At 40.9% G+C, this 15,993-nt stretch overlaps 2 protein-coding genes across 2 annotated transcripts in view; one reads left to right on the top strand and one right to left on the bottom strand.

The window, feature by feature from the left end:
* LOC307043950 (ral guanine nucleotide dissociation stimulator-like) overlaps positions 1 to 5,853 on the bottom strand; it is a 70,434-nt gene extending 64,581 nt beyond the window's left edge. Inside the window, exon 1 of the mRNA XM_079688919.1 lies at positions 5,093 to 5,853. Coding sequence (XP_079545045.1) covers positions 5,093 to 5,113 — 21 coding nt within the window. The 5' untranslated portion in view covers positions 5,114 to 5,853. The remainder of the gene's footprint in view (positions 1 to 5,092) is intronic.
* Positions 5,854 to 6,521: 668 nt separating this feature from the next.
* On the top strand, positions 6,522 to 15,936 carry ptgesl (prostaglandin E synthase 2-like). Its single transcript, XM_079688922.1, has 6 exons — positions 6,522 to 6,890; positions 7,650 to 7,838; positions 10,205 to 10,260; positions 11,064 to 11,216; positions 11,808 to 12,008; positions 15,828 to 15,936. The coding sequence occupies exons 1-6, from the start codon at positions 6,585 to 6,587 to the stop codon at positions 15,919 to 15,921; spliced, it is 999 nt and encodes a 332-aa protein (XP_079545048.1). The 5' UTR covers positions 6,522 to 6,584; the 3' UTR covers positions 15,922 to 15,936.
* The last annotated feature ends 57 nt before the right edge of the window (positions 15,937 to 15,993 follow it).

The raw sequence follows: 15,993 nt of genomic DNA, 5'->3' as shown, positions 1-15,993 counted from the left end.
AAATCACTGTTCTTGTCAACGAAGTCTGGTGGCTTTGGGGAGAGCAAAAATGTGGTTTCCTGTCAGAAGGTTGTCTGACAGCAGCGTACAAATATTCTAAATAAAGCATACACTTAAACTGATGTTCCTTTTTTCTGGTTGGTTAATAAATGTTTTTCTGGTGCCCATCCGCAGTGGTACATTGCTTAGCTAACGAAGCCAATCTTTATCTACTGTAGGCGATGCACTGCCTTTGGATACTGACTTTAGGTACCTCTAAAATAACCCACTTCTGAACTATGCCTTAACACAAAGGTATGCATTCAGTTCAAACAGGAAATCAAATCAAACTCAGTACAGTGAGAGTGTTCAACTGTGCAACTCTGTGTCTGCTGAGCTCAGATTGCATCTGTGTTTATGTCACCACAGCTGGTTTCTTTTGTTCCATTATCAAGCTGCCTTCGTGGAGAAGCAGCCTCCAAGTCTCAAAAGGTAGAATCTTATGGCAATTATAATAATATTAAAAGGGGGCCTAGTCTGCTCATTTTCATGTTCATATTTATATTTTGTGCCTCTACTGTGACATGTTGACATGCTTTAATGTTCAAAAAGGTCTGTCTGAAACCAGAGCCCAGTCTGCTCTGGGCGGCTCTGTTATGATTTGTCAACCGCATAGAGATATCCCGCCCCTTAACCTATCACGTACAATGTGTTGGAGCGCTAGCCAATATAAGGGCAATTGTTACATAGTGATGACATTTTGTTACAAAAGTAAACAAAGGAGTCCAATGGAGGCGTTTCGGACAGGGGGGAAGTGTGTGGGAGAGAGACTCCCTCTGGAGGGAACCTTTGGATTATAGGGATGATCCTTTTTTTTTTTTAAGAAAACACTCTGGAAATTAAGTTAAAAACATTGACTTCAAGCCTTTTTATTTAAACATGTTTTTCGTAAGATGCATGAAATAAGATCTGTGGTTGACACAAGCTGAATAAATCTTCTACTGTTTTGCTCTACGATATAAAATATGTCTGCAATTGCCCTACTCAGAATTTCCAAAGCTTCTATGCGTCACTAAAACTTTTGCTAAACAGTGACTAAATTACAGTACCAAGTGTCATCACGCCAACAGGAGTCAGTCTTTAGCTTAGCGCTGGTGATCTGACACCATGCCACTGGGATGTCTTTCATTTCTAGCCTAGATTTTTATTTCTGCCGATGGCATTCACCCTAGAAAAGTTATATAATTGTTTTAATATGTGGAAATTATCCTGCTGAACGAAACGTGTAAGCATTATAAATGTGTGTTGGCCACAAAGCTTATTTTACATAACATACTTTTCCCATCCAATGGCATAAAACCATTTAACATTGTATTGCTTTTTGTCGAAGGACCCCTAGCGATGCTAACTTCCAGGTCTGCCTATAATATGTCATCCGTACACCAGTCCATTGACACGACTGCACATGATTACAAAGTCTACAAACACACACAGACAAATCTGATCCGGCGGTAACACAGAAATTACAAACATGGACAGTCGGGGCCTCAAGAAAACAAATTAGAGCCGAACAAATGTCCAACAGAGATAAATAAGCAGAGCAAAACAGTTTGACATTGAAATACTCAGCAACAAGTCCAAAGACAACACTGTTCCTGCTTTTTGCAACACTGTTCATACATTTCTCCGCAGTACAAAAATGATTTTGACAAGGCATTTCAAGGACAGGCCATTCCTCCATACACACATAACTATTAATGGCAATGCTACAGAAAAAAAGCCCTCTGGACTGAAGTGGAGAAAAAATGTCTGATTCTTGTCACATTCCATCAGACAAAGAAGTCAGATTTGCTTGGGAGTGAAGTCAAGCTTCAACAACATAGAGGTTTCTGGAGTGCCGTGCAAAAGATGGGAGCAACAGAGAGGGTTACAGCTTTATCTACATTTCCTTTCCTGCGATAGTAGGAGAAGAGAAAAGGCAGATAAATGTTTCAAAAGAGGATAACCATCAATAATACCAGCGAGAGGAAACAGGATTTAGGTGGAGGGGGGAGAAGAATGAGAAAAGGTTGTTTACATTGGAATCCACAGTTGGTGCTGTGTGTGTGTGTGTGTGTGTGTGTGTGTGTGTGTGTGTGTGTGTGTGTGTGTGTGTGTGTGTGTGTGTGTGTGTTCAAAAGGCCCTTTAAATATACACTACTACATTTTAAGGGTCATAAGAAGAAAGAAAACTCCACTGAACCATTATGTAAATTTCATAAACTGTCAGCTTTGCATTGTCTGGATATGCACGGAATATTCAGTAGCGCTGTGTATCAATTCCTACACTTCCCTTAGCACACTGAATGTGTGTGAAGCTTAGTGTTTTTTTCAAATCTCACACTGTGGCTGTGCCCTCAAGGGAAGTGACATTGCCGTTATTAGCTAGCTAGCAACGATTTGAGGTAGCCAATCATACCCAATAAATAGCACCCTCGTATAAGTGGAAGTCAAAATGTATATAATGTGTTTGTAGTTAGAAGCCTGACATAAGGTCTGTGGTTAAAGCAAGTCGAAGAGATTATCACGTTTTTTTCTCTAAAATAAAAACACGTCAGAAAATACCACACTCGTGAATCTCTGAAAGCTTCTATGTGAGACTACTACAAAGAGACTACAAAACGCCTTGTCTCACCCCGACATGAGACAACCTTTAGCTTTGCGGGGGTGATGCGCAGCCATGCAACCGTGATGTAGATTGTTTATAGCCTAGCGTTAGCATTTGACTTCTGGCAATTGCATTTACGCTTGAAAAATCACAAATTGGTGATAATATGTTATCCTGCTGAACAAAACTTGTTTAGTATCATGAACGTTTGTTGGCCACAAAGCTTATTCTCTGCAATATACCGAAATTCAATGGGAAAATCTAGTTGCTTTTTTTCACAAGAGCTCTTGCGATGCTAACCTATGGCTCAGACTGCTAAAAATATGTCATCAATGCACCACTATAGTGGTACATTTATTAAATTATGAAAACAAAAACTCATATATTGTTCATTTGTATAGTGCTGTGTTCCCAGGAGCAACTGCAATCATGCTATTTCCGTTATGTAGCCAATGATAGTGATCCTTGGTTGTAAGTGTCCAGCATTCCAACGAAGTACTGCAAGTGCTAAAACAAACAGTCATGGTGGCCAAATAGGGGTACTACAGTTTGGTCTACATGATGCTATTGGGCCCAAAAAGGCGCTAATACTTAAAGGGGACCTATCATGCAAAATGCACTTTTTGATGTCTTTTATACGTAAATATGTGTCCCCGGTGTGTCGGGGAACTCACGCAGCATCAGAAAATAAAACCCTTTCTCTTTTCCTCCGTACCCACATCTTAAGAATGGAGGTACAACGAGCGGATAGAGATTTGCTGCCGATATGACGTCAAGTCGGCAGCGGACCCACAGAAAGTTGCCATCAGAAACAATGCCTGACATGTTTTGGACGTAATCTCGTCTTTGTTTACATTAGCAAGCCTCGCTAACACTCAGAGCTAAATTTTGCCGTAGGGCACATGTGTTTAAAAAGCAGGAAATTAAAAAAAGGAACTCACCTTGTGCTACACCTGCAAGAGAAAAAGCATTTAAGCTCCATACTGTTTCAGAGATAATCCTTGATGTGGTTTAGAACAGGATGGTGTTTTATCACAGCAGAATTTAAATGTATCTCCGGTAGAATTCTGATCAGGCATTAGCTCCGCCTCCTCTTTTTTTATTTCAAGCTAAGGACCCAAAATCCACGTTTCTCTAACAGGGCTGCAAAAGAGGGGTATGAGCAGTATGAGGCATGGCTACAATGGGTGATCTGTTTGGTATTTTAAGCAAAAAACTTCACAGACATGTTTTGTATAGGTGTGGCCCGACAATATATTTTTCCAATATAACATAATAGGTCCACTTTAAGATAAAGTCAATGAACATTAATAAGATGAACATGAACACAACGCATCTTTTAAAACATTTTAAACAATATTATTATATATATTATTATGTCATGATTGTTGAAGTTCAATTGTTTAATGCTTGTTTAATAATGTCTTTAATTGCTATTTCTTTCTTTGCCGTGTTTTTTTCCTCTTCTTAAATCTCCACCAGTATCTCCTCTGCTACTCACATCTCTGAAGCTGTGATGTATAATTGACTTGTCAGCTTTTGTTTATGGTCATTTAGGCTGCCATGGGAGTAACAAGAGGGAGTAACAAGAGGAAGTAACCCTCCCAATCCCCTCACAGTTCTTGGACAGAGGAGGTTATGATGAGCTCCGCTGGCTGGAGGACATTTCTTTGAGGGTTTTTGGTATGCTGCTGATAATAACACTGAGGATAAGGAGTATCAACGCAATTCATTGGTTAAATTCAATAAATGAACTAGCTATTAAATAACAGGGTTCAACACCAGTAGTAGCAAAGGTAAAAACAATATAGTTTATCTTGATTGCTATAAAATCAGTTAATGTATTGTTATTTGTTTTAATCTTATTCATTAAAATTTGCTTTTTTTTTTTAATTCAAGCCAATATTTTAAGTTTTTTTAATTTAATGTTATTTTTTTGTCTTTTCAATTTATAATTAATAGGAAACACGTCTAAAATGTACTCATAGTGTAAACATATTTGTTTATTATGTAATTCGTTTACAGTTTTTAAAGCAATTTTTTTATAACCCTCTGATGTTTTGTCTTATCTAATCTAAATGTTATAGCTGATTGTTGCACATTTTTATAAATAAATAAAAAAGCGTGGAATTTATTTTTGGCTGATTCTGATTTTTCCATGTAGCTCATATATTTAATTTGACAGTTTTAGTCTTTTATTCATGGGCAAGACTATAAATTACCCGGTTTGAAGTCATTCTCCATCGCTCTCATGTCTAGGCCTCCATGCAACAATAATGCATGGTTATCATTGACAAAACCGTAATAAAAGGCGAAAAAGGACTAAAAAAAGACAGCACAAATCCATAGTTGAATCAGATACAAGCACAAAGAAGGTCAAATGAACACCCTAATCACCCAATATGAAAATGAGCTCAGGTGTGCATTTTAAATATGAACCCAGCTACTGCAAAAATAATGTCTTACCTGTTTTTCCAGCATGATCATTCTCTCAGTATCATGACCTTCATGGAGTGTTTGTCCATGCGAGTTCACCGTTCAGACCTTTTCTGTCGGCATCTTGTTCTTCACGGATAAGGGAGAAAAATGTATAAATAATAATAATACAAAATAATAGTTTTGATGCTAACTAGCTTTGACGCTGAGGAGACTAGTAAACAGCTAGTGTGCTGTATCCTATATAGAAAATGTCTTCACTGGCTCCAGCATGTCTCGACATCCATATAAAAAGAAATTAAGGGGTGTTTATTCGTGGAGGAAAAACACCACATCGGTAAGTGAATGGGGAGGGGGGGAAAACAACCAAGGGCTAGTTAGCTGTGGGCTAGCTAATGTTAGCGTGCTAGCCAGCTAAACCTCAGCGATTATCATTTTTTTATTTGTCTCCTCCTGCTGCCTTCATCCATCGGCGCTCCTCTGCCTGCCTCCACTCAAAAACACAACCGAGAAGTCTCGTCTATCACCGGCTCTCACGACTAAATCCGCGCCCCGTTGCTCGACGACGACATCCCAGTGAGGAGTGGTCAGTCCCGGGGAAGATGTGACTGATTTGACCACTGTAACACGGATGCTTAAATGGATGCTGCAGCTGAGAAGGAATCTCTGCTTTCACTGAAAGACAAGACGCTGCTGCTGTTGCTGCGGTCGGGGAGAGAAGAAGAGCATCTCAGAAGAACGACGCTCGTGAACGCACCATCTCTAGCGACCTATTATGAGCGACTGGCGAAACAGACAATCCTGAACACACCTCAATTCTATTTCACCTTTAGATCCTAAAAAATATAGAATTTAAATATTTAAGTACAGTAATACAACATTTGAATATCAAACTAATAAAACCAAAATACATATAACTACTATATGATAAAGACAAATGCATACTTTAGCTAAAGAAGCATTACGAATGTTTAACAATGAAACATACATACTGTGAATTTCCAAAAAAGAAATGAGTAAAATACAAATAAAATATTTACACTTTCAATTCAGTTTTATATTTTATTTTTCAAACATATAAAGACAAATTCATAATTTGCCCATAAATAACAATAGACCTTCGAAACTAGTAGTTCTGACACGAATGTCCCTACAGGGAATAATATAGGTTTATTCATCTCATATTATCCTAAAGTTGCATCTTGATGTCGGAAATGATTTTAATGGCTTTGATTTTACTTTGCAACTAGTTTTATTTGATAGTATTTTGTAACTTGTATTGATAATCAGAATATTATTAATAATCTGAATATCCTATGTTTTAAAAAAGAAAGTCAGTGATTTATGTTTGTGTCATTTGTGCCTGCATTTTATTTGTTTGACTTTTGGTGATAAATCATAACTATCCGTCTTGTCCGTCTTGTCTCAGATTTTCCATACAGCCTGACAGTCTCAGTTGAGGGCAACACAATCTAGATTTCTTCTTCCTCGTGGTGCACTCTGGGATTTTATGTAAACCAACATGGCAGCCGCCTGTCGCAGGACCCTCTGTAAGGTCGGTTGGAGTATTTTGGAGTCTCAACCAGCACGCCGGCCCGGTATCGTCTCCTCCTACCTGTTGGGGAATGTAAGCACACTTGTGTCCAGGAGGGCATTCGGTACCGGCGGGACCGGGTACCGCTCCAAGCTGCTGTCCCCTCTGCAGACAGGGAGAGCTGGAGGCGGCGGCAGGGTGCTGGGCTGTGCGGTGCTGTTCGGTGCCGGGCTGGGTTTATACCACACTGTGAAGTTCAGGTTGCAGCAGCACCTGGCCGAGGAGGAGACCAAAGTGAGTCCTGTCACCTGAGCCTCTAACGCGGTCACACTGTCAGTAAGAGTCCCCCTGATCTCTGGAGGCTGTTTTTTCATTGTTACCTAACTTAATGTCATCAGACAGGGTCACAGCCGGAACTAAGTTCATCTACATTGTATACTTGATTATTTCAATTTAATACTACAATAACCATCTAACGTTACCTCTCGGAGTGAAATGTGACGCTTTATTGTTTTGACATTCATTTGACAGCTTTTCTAGTAACCAGTGCAGTGCTAGAATGTTGAGGTACTTTACCTGAGTACTTCAATTCAATTCCACCTAATAATACATTTAGTTGTATTCCAACACAACTAAAGGTGAAGTATAGTATAGTAACAGTAATATATACCATTTAATTTTTTTTAAATAATATTGTATAACATCTTAACATAAATTAGTATAGCTTAGTGCAGTATAATGTATTGTAAAGAATGCATCAATAAATACAAATCCAGTATTAATAAATAAATATATATATATATATATATTGTATTATTCTACCTCCTCGATTGTTTGTTGTAAATTGCACATTTATTTTACTAATTCGTTTTGAATAAAAAAGGGGGTAATTTTAAAGTAAAATTATCTAATCCCAGATGTAATAGATATCCACAATGCTATCTATGTTATCGTGTCCCAAATCTTGGGTAAATCTTTAATATATAGATATATAGACCCATGTTAGTGTGTTAGAATGAGCCTTTGATGGTGGATCCTCTCTCCTCGCTGCAGGTCTCAGGAGGAGGTCTGAAGTTGATCCTGTACCAGTACAAGACCTGCCCGTTCTGCAGCAAAGTGCGAGCCTTCCTGGACTACCATGGGCTGCCGTACGAGATCGTGGAGGTGAACCCGGTGATGAGGAAGGAGATCAAGTGGTCAGACTACAGAAAAGTTCCCATCCTGATGGTGGACGGCGAAGTGGTAAGACATTAGGAATTATTTTTGTTCCCCTCACCTCAGATATATAAAAACACTTCTTAAAGGTCCCATGTCATGGCCATTTCTACTGATCATAATTCCATTGTTGAGGTATACTAAAATAGATTTATATTGTGCAATTTTCCAAACTCACATTGGTTTCTCATACAGCATCTCTGTATAGTATGTGTATTCACTCTCTCTCCGAACACACACCTGCAGCCTGGCTGGGAGTTTGTGTGTGTGCTCGCTCACCGACTCACAGCCTCGCCGCGTCCCGCCGTCTCAGGGAGGAGAAATCAGCGGAGCTGCAACTCAGAAAAGATTGAGTGTGTGTGTGAGGCTCCGCGGACGTAACTGCTCCATGGATTGGTCCATTTGGGTATGGGCACTTCACTCTACCCAGGAAGAAAACAATGGACAAAGAGAAAGATCCAACGAGGCGTTCCGGGTAGTGCTGCGTACCGGTACGCCGAACCGGTACTGGACTTGTAAAAAGTTTCGGTTCAAGTCCGGTTAAAACCGGAACATCGGGAACCGGTACTTGGACTCGCAAAAAAACTAGCACTTACGTATATTCTCTTTTTTGTTCTAAACCATCTAAAACCTTCCATAGATCGAGAAATTTGCACTGAGAAAAGACGAAAAACATCGTGTCGGCTTCTGATATGGCGGCCATTACTGAACTCACGAAGTATTACTGAACTCGCAAAATATCGCAACTGCTCGCGAGATCTGTGTGACGTCAAGGGAAGCTAGCGAGGTGATTGGCTTAGACATAGTGGACAGCGTGGTCGAGTAGTAGTCACTACAGTGTATACTGTATAGTAGGTGTGTAACAGTGTAATGCGTATAGTCTACTCTACACTCTACCTTTCAGCAAAGTTTTAGGGATTTAGACTCAGTCAGCTCAGGGGCTGTTTGGTTACTTTAGTTTGGTAAATGAAATAAATGTTTGAACTTTGTAGTAGCATAAGTCATTTGTAGACTAAGTGGCAAAAAGTGTTTTTTTTACATTTGTACTTTGTAGAGAAATGTAGAGACAAGTTGGAAGGGAGCACAATAAACCTGACGAGTTTGAATTTCAGTTGATTATGAGTTTATTTTCAATTGATCATTAGCTCACAATAAGTTCACTTTAGTTACTCACACAACTTGACACAAGCCATGGGTTCAGGTCCGGACTTATAAGTCCTGACCTGTACCTGAACCTCTGGACTTGAGTCCGGACCTGAACCTGAATGTGAATCCAGGTACGCAGCACTAGTTCTGGGGCAGCATAGACAGGTCTTTTCTTTGTTAGAGTTTTACTCGCTGGAGGGTGTAACTTTGAGGGTTTGTGACTTTGCAGACCATTTACATGTAGAAAAGCTAGGGGTCGACCGATTATCGGCCTGGCCGATTATCGAGGCCGATATTCCGCTGCCTTTTTTTAATCAAATTGCCGATACAACTTTGGCTCTGATGCGGCCGTTTCTCTGGCTGCAGTCACCAATGTTCACGAGCAATGTCCCGCCCACAGCGCTATCTGATAGGCTATTACTGAAGTGTCAATCAACACTGAAGATTCTCCGGGCCGCAGCCAGCCAGAGAGGCTGGACCTTCTCAGATTAATAATGATATGATAAATCATTTGAAAGCCGAAGTTCAATAAACATCCCAATCCCCTATGCTGAAGTTGCAAAAACACCACGATCTTATCGTATCTTATTCTATCAGTTTCCCAGTTACAAAGGGGGCGGGTAGCGTCTCTCAGCGGAAAAACTGATGCGCTGGGACGACTGTGACGGCTGCTAGTGGAGCCTCGCAGCAACTCTTCTTGCTGCACCACAATCTGCTGCTGCTGAATTGGGACTACTAAATGAGTGAGACTCAAATATCAGAAGTTCAGAACAAGTTTTAGTAGTTTTTATTTGATTTTTACTTAATTTACTTTACTCAGGGTCACAGAGAGGAAACCAGTTTTAAGATGTTGAAAAGTTCATTAAACATAAAAAGGCATTTCATAGAAGTTGTGTTATTCTACATTTTGACACCAAGATTTTCTGATTTGACTGCAAATGTATATCGGTTCCAAATATCGGTTATCGGTCTCCTTGATTGCTAATAATCGGCATCGGCCTTGAAAAAGCCATATCGGTCGATCCCTAATAAAAAACTTCATAACACACAAGGGGACGGGTCATAACCGGAAAAGCATGACATGGGACCTTTAAGATCACATCACACATTTTCAGAAAATATAATTTTTTATAGTAAATGCTGTCAGCTGAAATACAGATAACAAACTGGTGGTGATTTATTAATTCATCCATGAATGTGCAGTTATTCTCAAAGAAACCTCCTGATCGTCATCTCTTTTGTTGCAGCAACTGAATGACTCAACAGTCATTATCAGCTCCCTCAGGACTCATTTAATCAACAAGTAAGTTGTAGCGTCCTTCAGGTTATATGCTTTTTGAAATAATTATTATAATGTGACAAGTAAAAGGCTAAGCAACTAAAAATATGTTTTAGCATTTTTATTTTCGGCAATATTTAAAAATATATATTTCTGAAATACGCCTATGTTAGACTCATGTTAACTTCCTAATGACATCCCTATGTAACAATAGGGCTTCTATTGGCTAGCGCTCCAACACATTGTACGTGATAGGCTAAGGGGCGGGACATCTTTAAGCGGTTGAACAATCACAACAGAGCCGGCCAGCTAACCAATCAGAGCAGACTGGGCTCTGGTTTCAGACAGAGGGTGAAAAGAGGTGCTGCAGTATGAGAACAATAAAGAGCTTTTTGAACATTAAAGCATGGAGACATGTCCCAGTAGAGGCACAACCTGAACATGAGAATAATAGGGCCCCTGAATTATACAAAAATGTCTGTTTTAAATTAATCTGCAACTTTTAAGATAAATGGCAAAGTGTTGTTCATCTTTTAAGCAAAAATGTTAGAAATAAGCTGGTTACAGTGTCTAAAATGTAACAGGTTAAGGCTTCTCTTTGTGATACATGACATTAAACTGAATGTAGTTAGATTAAGAGACATTTCAAAAAATCTTACCTTCGACTAGAACATGTAAAATGATCAACCAAGTCATTAGTAGGTGAAGCAATAATATAACAATAGTTTCCTTTCATAAATTGCCCAGTAATAAAGGAAAGCGAGCAAATATATTTCTGTAATTTTGGTGTAGTGTCTTTTTTTCAATGGGGTCTTTTTGTCCCTCAGGGAGAGAAGCATGACGGATATCCTGCAGTGCTACCCAGCGATGAAGTCTGTGAACGACCATGGGAAGGAGGTGACGGAGTACAACAACAAGTACTGGGTGATGCTGACTGAGGCCGAGAGCCTGGAGCTGTACCCCGAAAAGGGGATCCAGAAGTGAGACCTGCTGCTGTATTGAGTCCCTCCAAGCTTTATTTATAAAGCGCTGCATTCTAAATTCACATTGGAATGCTTTGCAGCTTATTTTATTGTGTTTAAACTCTGTGTTCTATTTGTTGAAATACTTTTCAGTGGTGGATTTTTTTCGACGGTGTCAAAAACTAATTTCAATTCACATCTAACAAAATATTCTCTTTCGATCCATATTTGTTTGTGTTTAGCCTTTAAAAATGTTGCTTTCCCTCTTGCTACACACACAAAATGGTATTTACAAAGTTGTGAAGCAGCAATCATATATTAAATTAATGTAGCAACAATACCAAAAAATGCCCCAAATTAAGGGTGACAATGTCATTAATTATGACCATCAGCATACTCTTATTTTGAAAGGTTGTACTCTGTGGCCTGGTAGTCTTTCTGAGAATGTTAAAAGCACACAGAAAGGGAAATCTGACCTGTATTATTCTGCAAATATTCAATCGTTTAGTCCACATCAGAATAATACAGTTGCACATTTTAGATGTCTGATGCAAATCTTATTGCAGCTGTGTTGTCAGAACTGTACTGTCTGTTTTCTACCCCTATCAGAGAGGAGATTAAGTGGCGTAAGTGGGCTGATGAATGGCTTGTGCATCTTATATCTCCCAACGTGTACCGGACCACCGGAGAGGCCATGGCCTCTTTCGACTACATTGTGCGCGAGGGCAAGTTTAGCACCATGGAAGGTTTCTTTGCCAAATATGTTGGTGCTGCGGCCATGTACATCATCGCAAAAAGGCTGAAAAGTCGGTGAGTTACACAAGAAAATACATCTTAAAGTGACCTTATAATGCTCCTTTAAGGTTCATGTTTGTATATTGTTCCTCTACTCACTGTGACATGTGTTCATGCTTTAAAGGGGAACTATCATGTAAAATGCACTTTTTTATGTCTTTTATACAGTGGGGAAAAAAAGTATTTATTCAGCCACCAATTGTGCAAGTTCTCCCACTTAAAAAGATGAGAGAGGCCTGTAATTTAAAATCCTAGGTATACCTCAACTATGAGAGACAAAATGAGAAGAAAAAATCCAGAAAATCACATTGTCTGATTTTTAAAGAATTTATTTACAAATTATGGTGGAAAATAAGTATTTGGTCACCTACAAACAAACAAGATTTCTGGCTCTCACAGACCTGTAGCCTCCTCTGTCCTCCACTTGTTAACTGTATTAATGGCACCTGTTTGAACTCGTTATCAGTATAAAAGACACCTGTCCACAACCTCAAACAGTCACACTCCAAACTCCACTATGGCCAAGACCAAAGAGCTGTCAAAGGACATCAGAAACAAAATTGTAGACCTGCACCAGGCTGGGAAGACTGAATCTGCAATAGGTAAGCAGCTTGGTGTGAAGAAATCAACTGTGGGAGCAATTATTAGAAAATGGAAGACATACAAGACCACTGATAATCTCCCTCGATCTGGGGCTCCACGCAAGATCTCACCCCGTGGGGTCAAAATGATCACAAGAACGGTGAGCAAAAATCCCAGAACCACACGGGGGGACCTAGTCAATGACCTGCAGAGAGCTGGGACCAAAGTAACAAAGGCTACCATCAGTAACACACTACGCCGCCAGGGACTCAAATCCTGCAGTGCCAGACGTGTCCCCCTGCTTAAGCCAGTACATGTCCAGGCCCGTCTGAAGTTTGCTAGAGAGCATTTAGATCAGGGGTGGGGAACCTTTTTCCTCTCAAGGGCCTTTTCAATTTTTTCAACATCCTCCGAGGGCCGTACAAATTATTGACCTCTGCTTAAAAATACTAAAATCACAGCCCATTAATTTGGCCTTTCTTTCATGCTGTGCAAAGAAAAAGCAACCTCTTAGCTAAATCCAGATATCTTACCATGACTCGCGCATGCATACACGTGCACGGTTGTGGCATGTCCACCAAAACAGAAAGATATGGACACAACATGTGTGCAAATGTATTTAGTTTCCTATCCATGTGGACACGATTTAAGTGGGAGCGGAGAACTAACCTCCTCTAGTGGGGTCCAGGGGCATGCTCCCCCGGGAAGATTTATTTTTAAATATTGAAGTTAAAAGCATCAATCTGGTGCACTTTGAGAGCAACATTAGGAGATCTATGGATACATCTCTCAACACCCATATCAAACAGTACTGTAAGCAGATTTTCTTTTTCTTTATGGATATTTTTCAAATCACTCTCCTTTCAAACTGTATTCTTGTTTATTAATGACAATTTTGTTTCACTGTCATATAGTATTTGACACCCGTTTACTTTATTCTCTTATTTTTGTATAACTATAATGATCATATAAAGATGTGCCTTTACCTCACTGGTTGTAGAAAAAGCTTCTTATATTCGTTAGCATACCTAGCTAACCAGATGCTAATAACAACAACATTATTGACTGTATGATCAGTATGACAGATGAACAGATGGGCTTACAACTAAAGACACAGCCACGCAAAAACTGCGGCATGAGTACTACTCCTTATGGGTACTGCAATTTCTAGTGCTCTGTCAGAACTGCACCCCTGTCAGACGAGACATATACCACGTGATGACACGTTAGGCTCGTGTTGTGTTCAAGGACCCTGACCTTGGCCAGGAAAACAGGCACTCGCTTGTTTATTTTTTTTGCGGTCTAGATTTCTTTAATTTTTTTATTTTTTGCGTGTGTTTCTAAATTACCTCGAGGGCCGTACCAAATGGTCTCGCGGGCCGTATACGGCCCGAGGTCCGGAGGTTCCCCACCCCTGATTTAGATAATCTAGAAGAGGATTGGGAGAATGTCATATGGTCAGATGAAACCAAAATAGAACGTTGTGGTAAAAACTCAACTAGACGTGTTTGGAGGAGAAAGAATGCTGAGTTGCATCCAAAGAACACCATACCTACTGTGAAACATGGGGGTGGAAACATCATGCTTTGGGGCCGTTTTTCTGCAAAGGGACCAGGACGACTGATCCGTGTAAAGGAAAGAATGAATGGGGCCATGTATCGTGAGATCTTGAGTGACAACCTCCTTCCATCAGCAAGGGCATTGAAGATGAAACGTGGCTGGGTCTTTCAGCATGACAATGATCCCAAACACACCGCCCGGGCAACGAAGGAGTGGCTTCGTAAGAAGCATTTCAAGGTCCTGGAGTGGCCTAGCCAGTCTCCAGATCTCAACCCCATAGAAAATCTTTGGAGGGAGTTGAAAGTCTGTGTTGCCCAGCGACAGCCCCAAAACATCACTGCTCTAGAGGAGATCTGCATGGAGGAATGGGCCAAAATACATCACATTACATTACATTGCATTTAGCTGACGCTTTTATCCAAAGCGACTTACAATAAGTACATTCGACCAGGAAGATACAAACTTGAAGAAAACAGAATCATATAAGTACATCAGGTTTCATAGAGCCAAACATTTCAAGTGCTACTCAACTGGCTTTAGAAAAGCCAGTCCTTTATTAGTATATAAGTGCTTTGTTAGTAATTCTATCGCTCGAAGTGGAGTCGAAAGAGATGCGTTTTCAGTCTGCGCCGGAAGATGTGTAAGCTTTCTGCTGTCCTGATTTCAATGGGGAGCTCATTCCACCATTTTGGAGCCAGGATAGCAAACCCATGTGTTTTTGCTGATGGGAACTTGGGTCCCCCTCGCAGTGCGGGTGCAGCGAGCTGTTTGGCTGATGCAGAGCGGAGTGCACGTGCTGGGGTTTACGGTTTAACCATGTCCTGGATGTAGGAAGGGCCAGATCCATTCGCCGCATGGTACGCAAGTACCATTGTCTGGAAGTGGATTCTAGCAGTTACCGGAAGCCAGTGAAGGGAGCGGAGGAGCGGCGTGGTGTGGGAGAATTTTGGAAGGTTGAAGACCAGACGAGCCGCTGCATTCTGGATCAGCTGCAGAGGTCGGATGGCACATGCAGGTAGACCAGCCAGGAGGGAGTTGCAGTAGTCTAGGCGTGAGATGACGAGAGCCTGGACCAGAACCTGCGCTGTTTTCTGGGTCAGCTGGGGATGTATTCTCCTGATGTTGTAAAGAGTGTATCTGCAGCAGCGGGTTTTGGCAGCGATGTTTCCAGTGAAGGACAGTTTGTTATCTAGGGTCACACCCAGATTCCTTGCAGTCTGAGTCGGGGAAACAACAGAGGTGCCGATGTTGATTGTTAGGTCAAGAGTGGGACAATCTTTTCCCGGAAGGAAAAGCAGTTCAGTCTTGTCAAGGTTGAGCTTGAGGTGGTGAGCGGACATCCAGTGAGAGATGTCAGCTAGACAAGCAGAGATGCGTGCGACGACCTGGGTTTCTGAGCGGGGAAAGGACAGAATTAATTGGGTGTCGTCAGCTTAGCAGTGGTATGAAAAACCATGCGGGCTAATGACAGATCCGAGCGAGTTTGTGTACAAGGAGAAGAGGAGGGGACCAAGAACAGAGACCTGAGGGACTCCTGTAGTTAATTGACAAGGGTCGGACTCGGACCCTCTCCAAGTTACCCTGTAGGTGCGGTCTTTGAGGTATGAGGTGAGGAGGACAGTGCAGTGCCTGAAACTCCAAGTTCTTGGAGAGTGCGAAGGAGGATCTGATGTTTCACCGTGTCGAATGCAGCAGACAGGTCCAGAAGGATGAGGACAGAGGAGAGGGAGGCTGCTTTAGCAGTGTGCAGTTCCTCAGAGACAGCAAGGAGAGCAGTTTCTGTTGAGTGACCTGCCTTGAAACCAGACTGGTGCGGATCCAGAAGGTTGTTCTGATGGAGATAACAGGTGAGTTGTTT

This window comes from Notothenia rossii, assembly GCF_949606895.1.
Source record: "Notothenia rossii genome assembly, chromosome: 6".
Taxonomy (NCBI): domain Eukaryota; kingdom Metazoa; phylum Chordata; class Actinopteri; order Perciformes; family Nototheniidae; genus Notothenia; species Notothenia rossii.
This window is presented reverse-complemented; position numbering and strand designations above follow the sequence as displayed.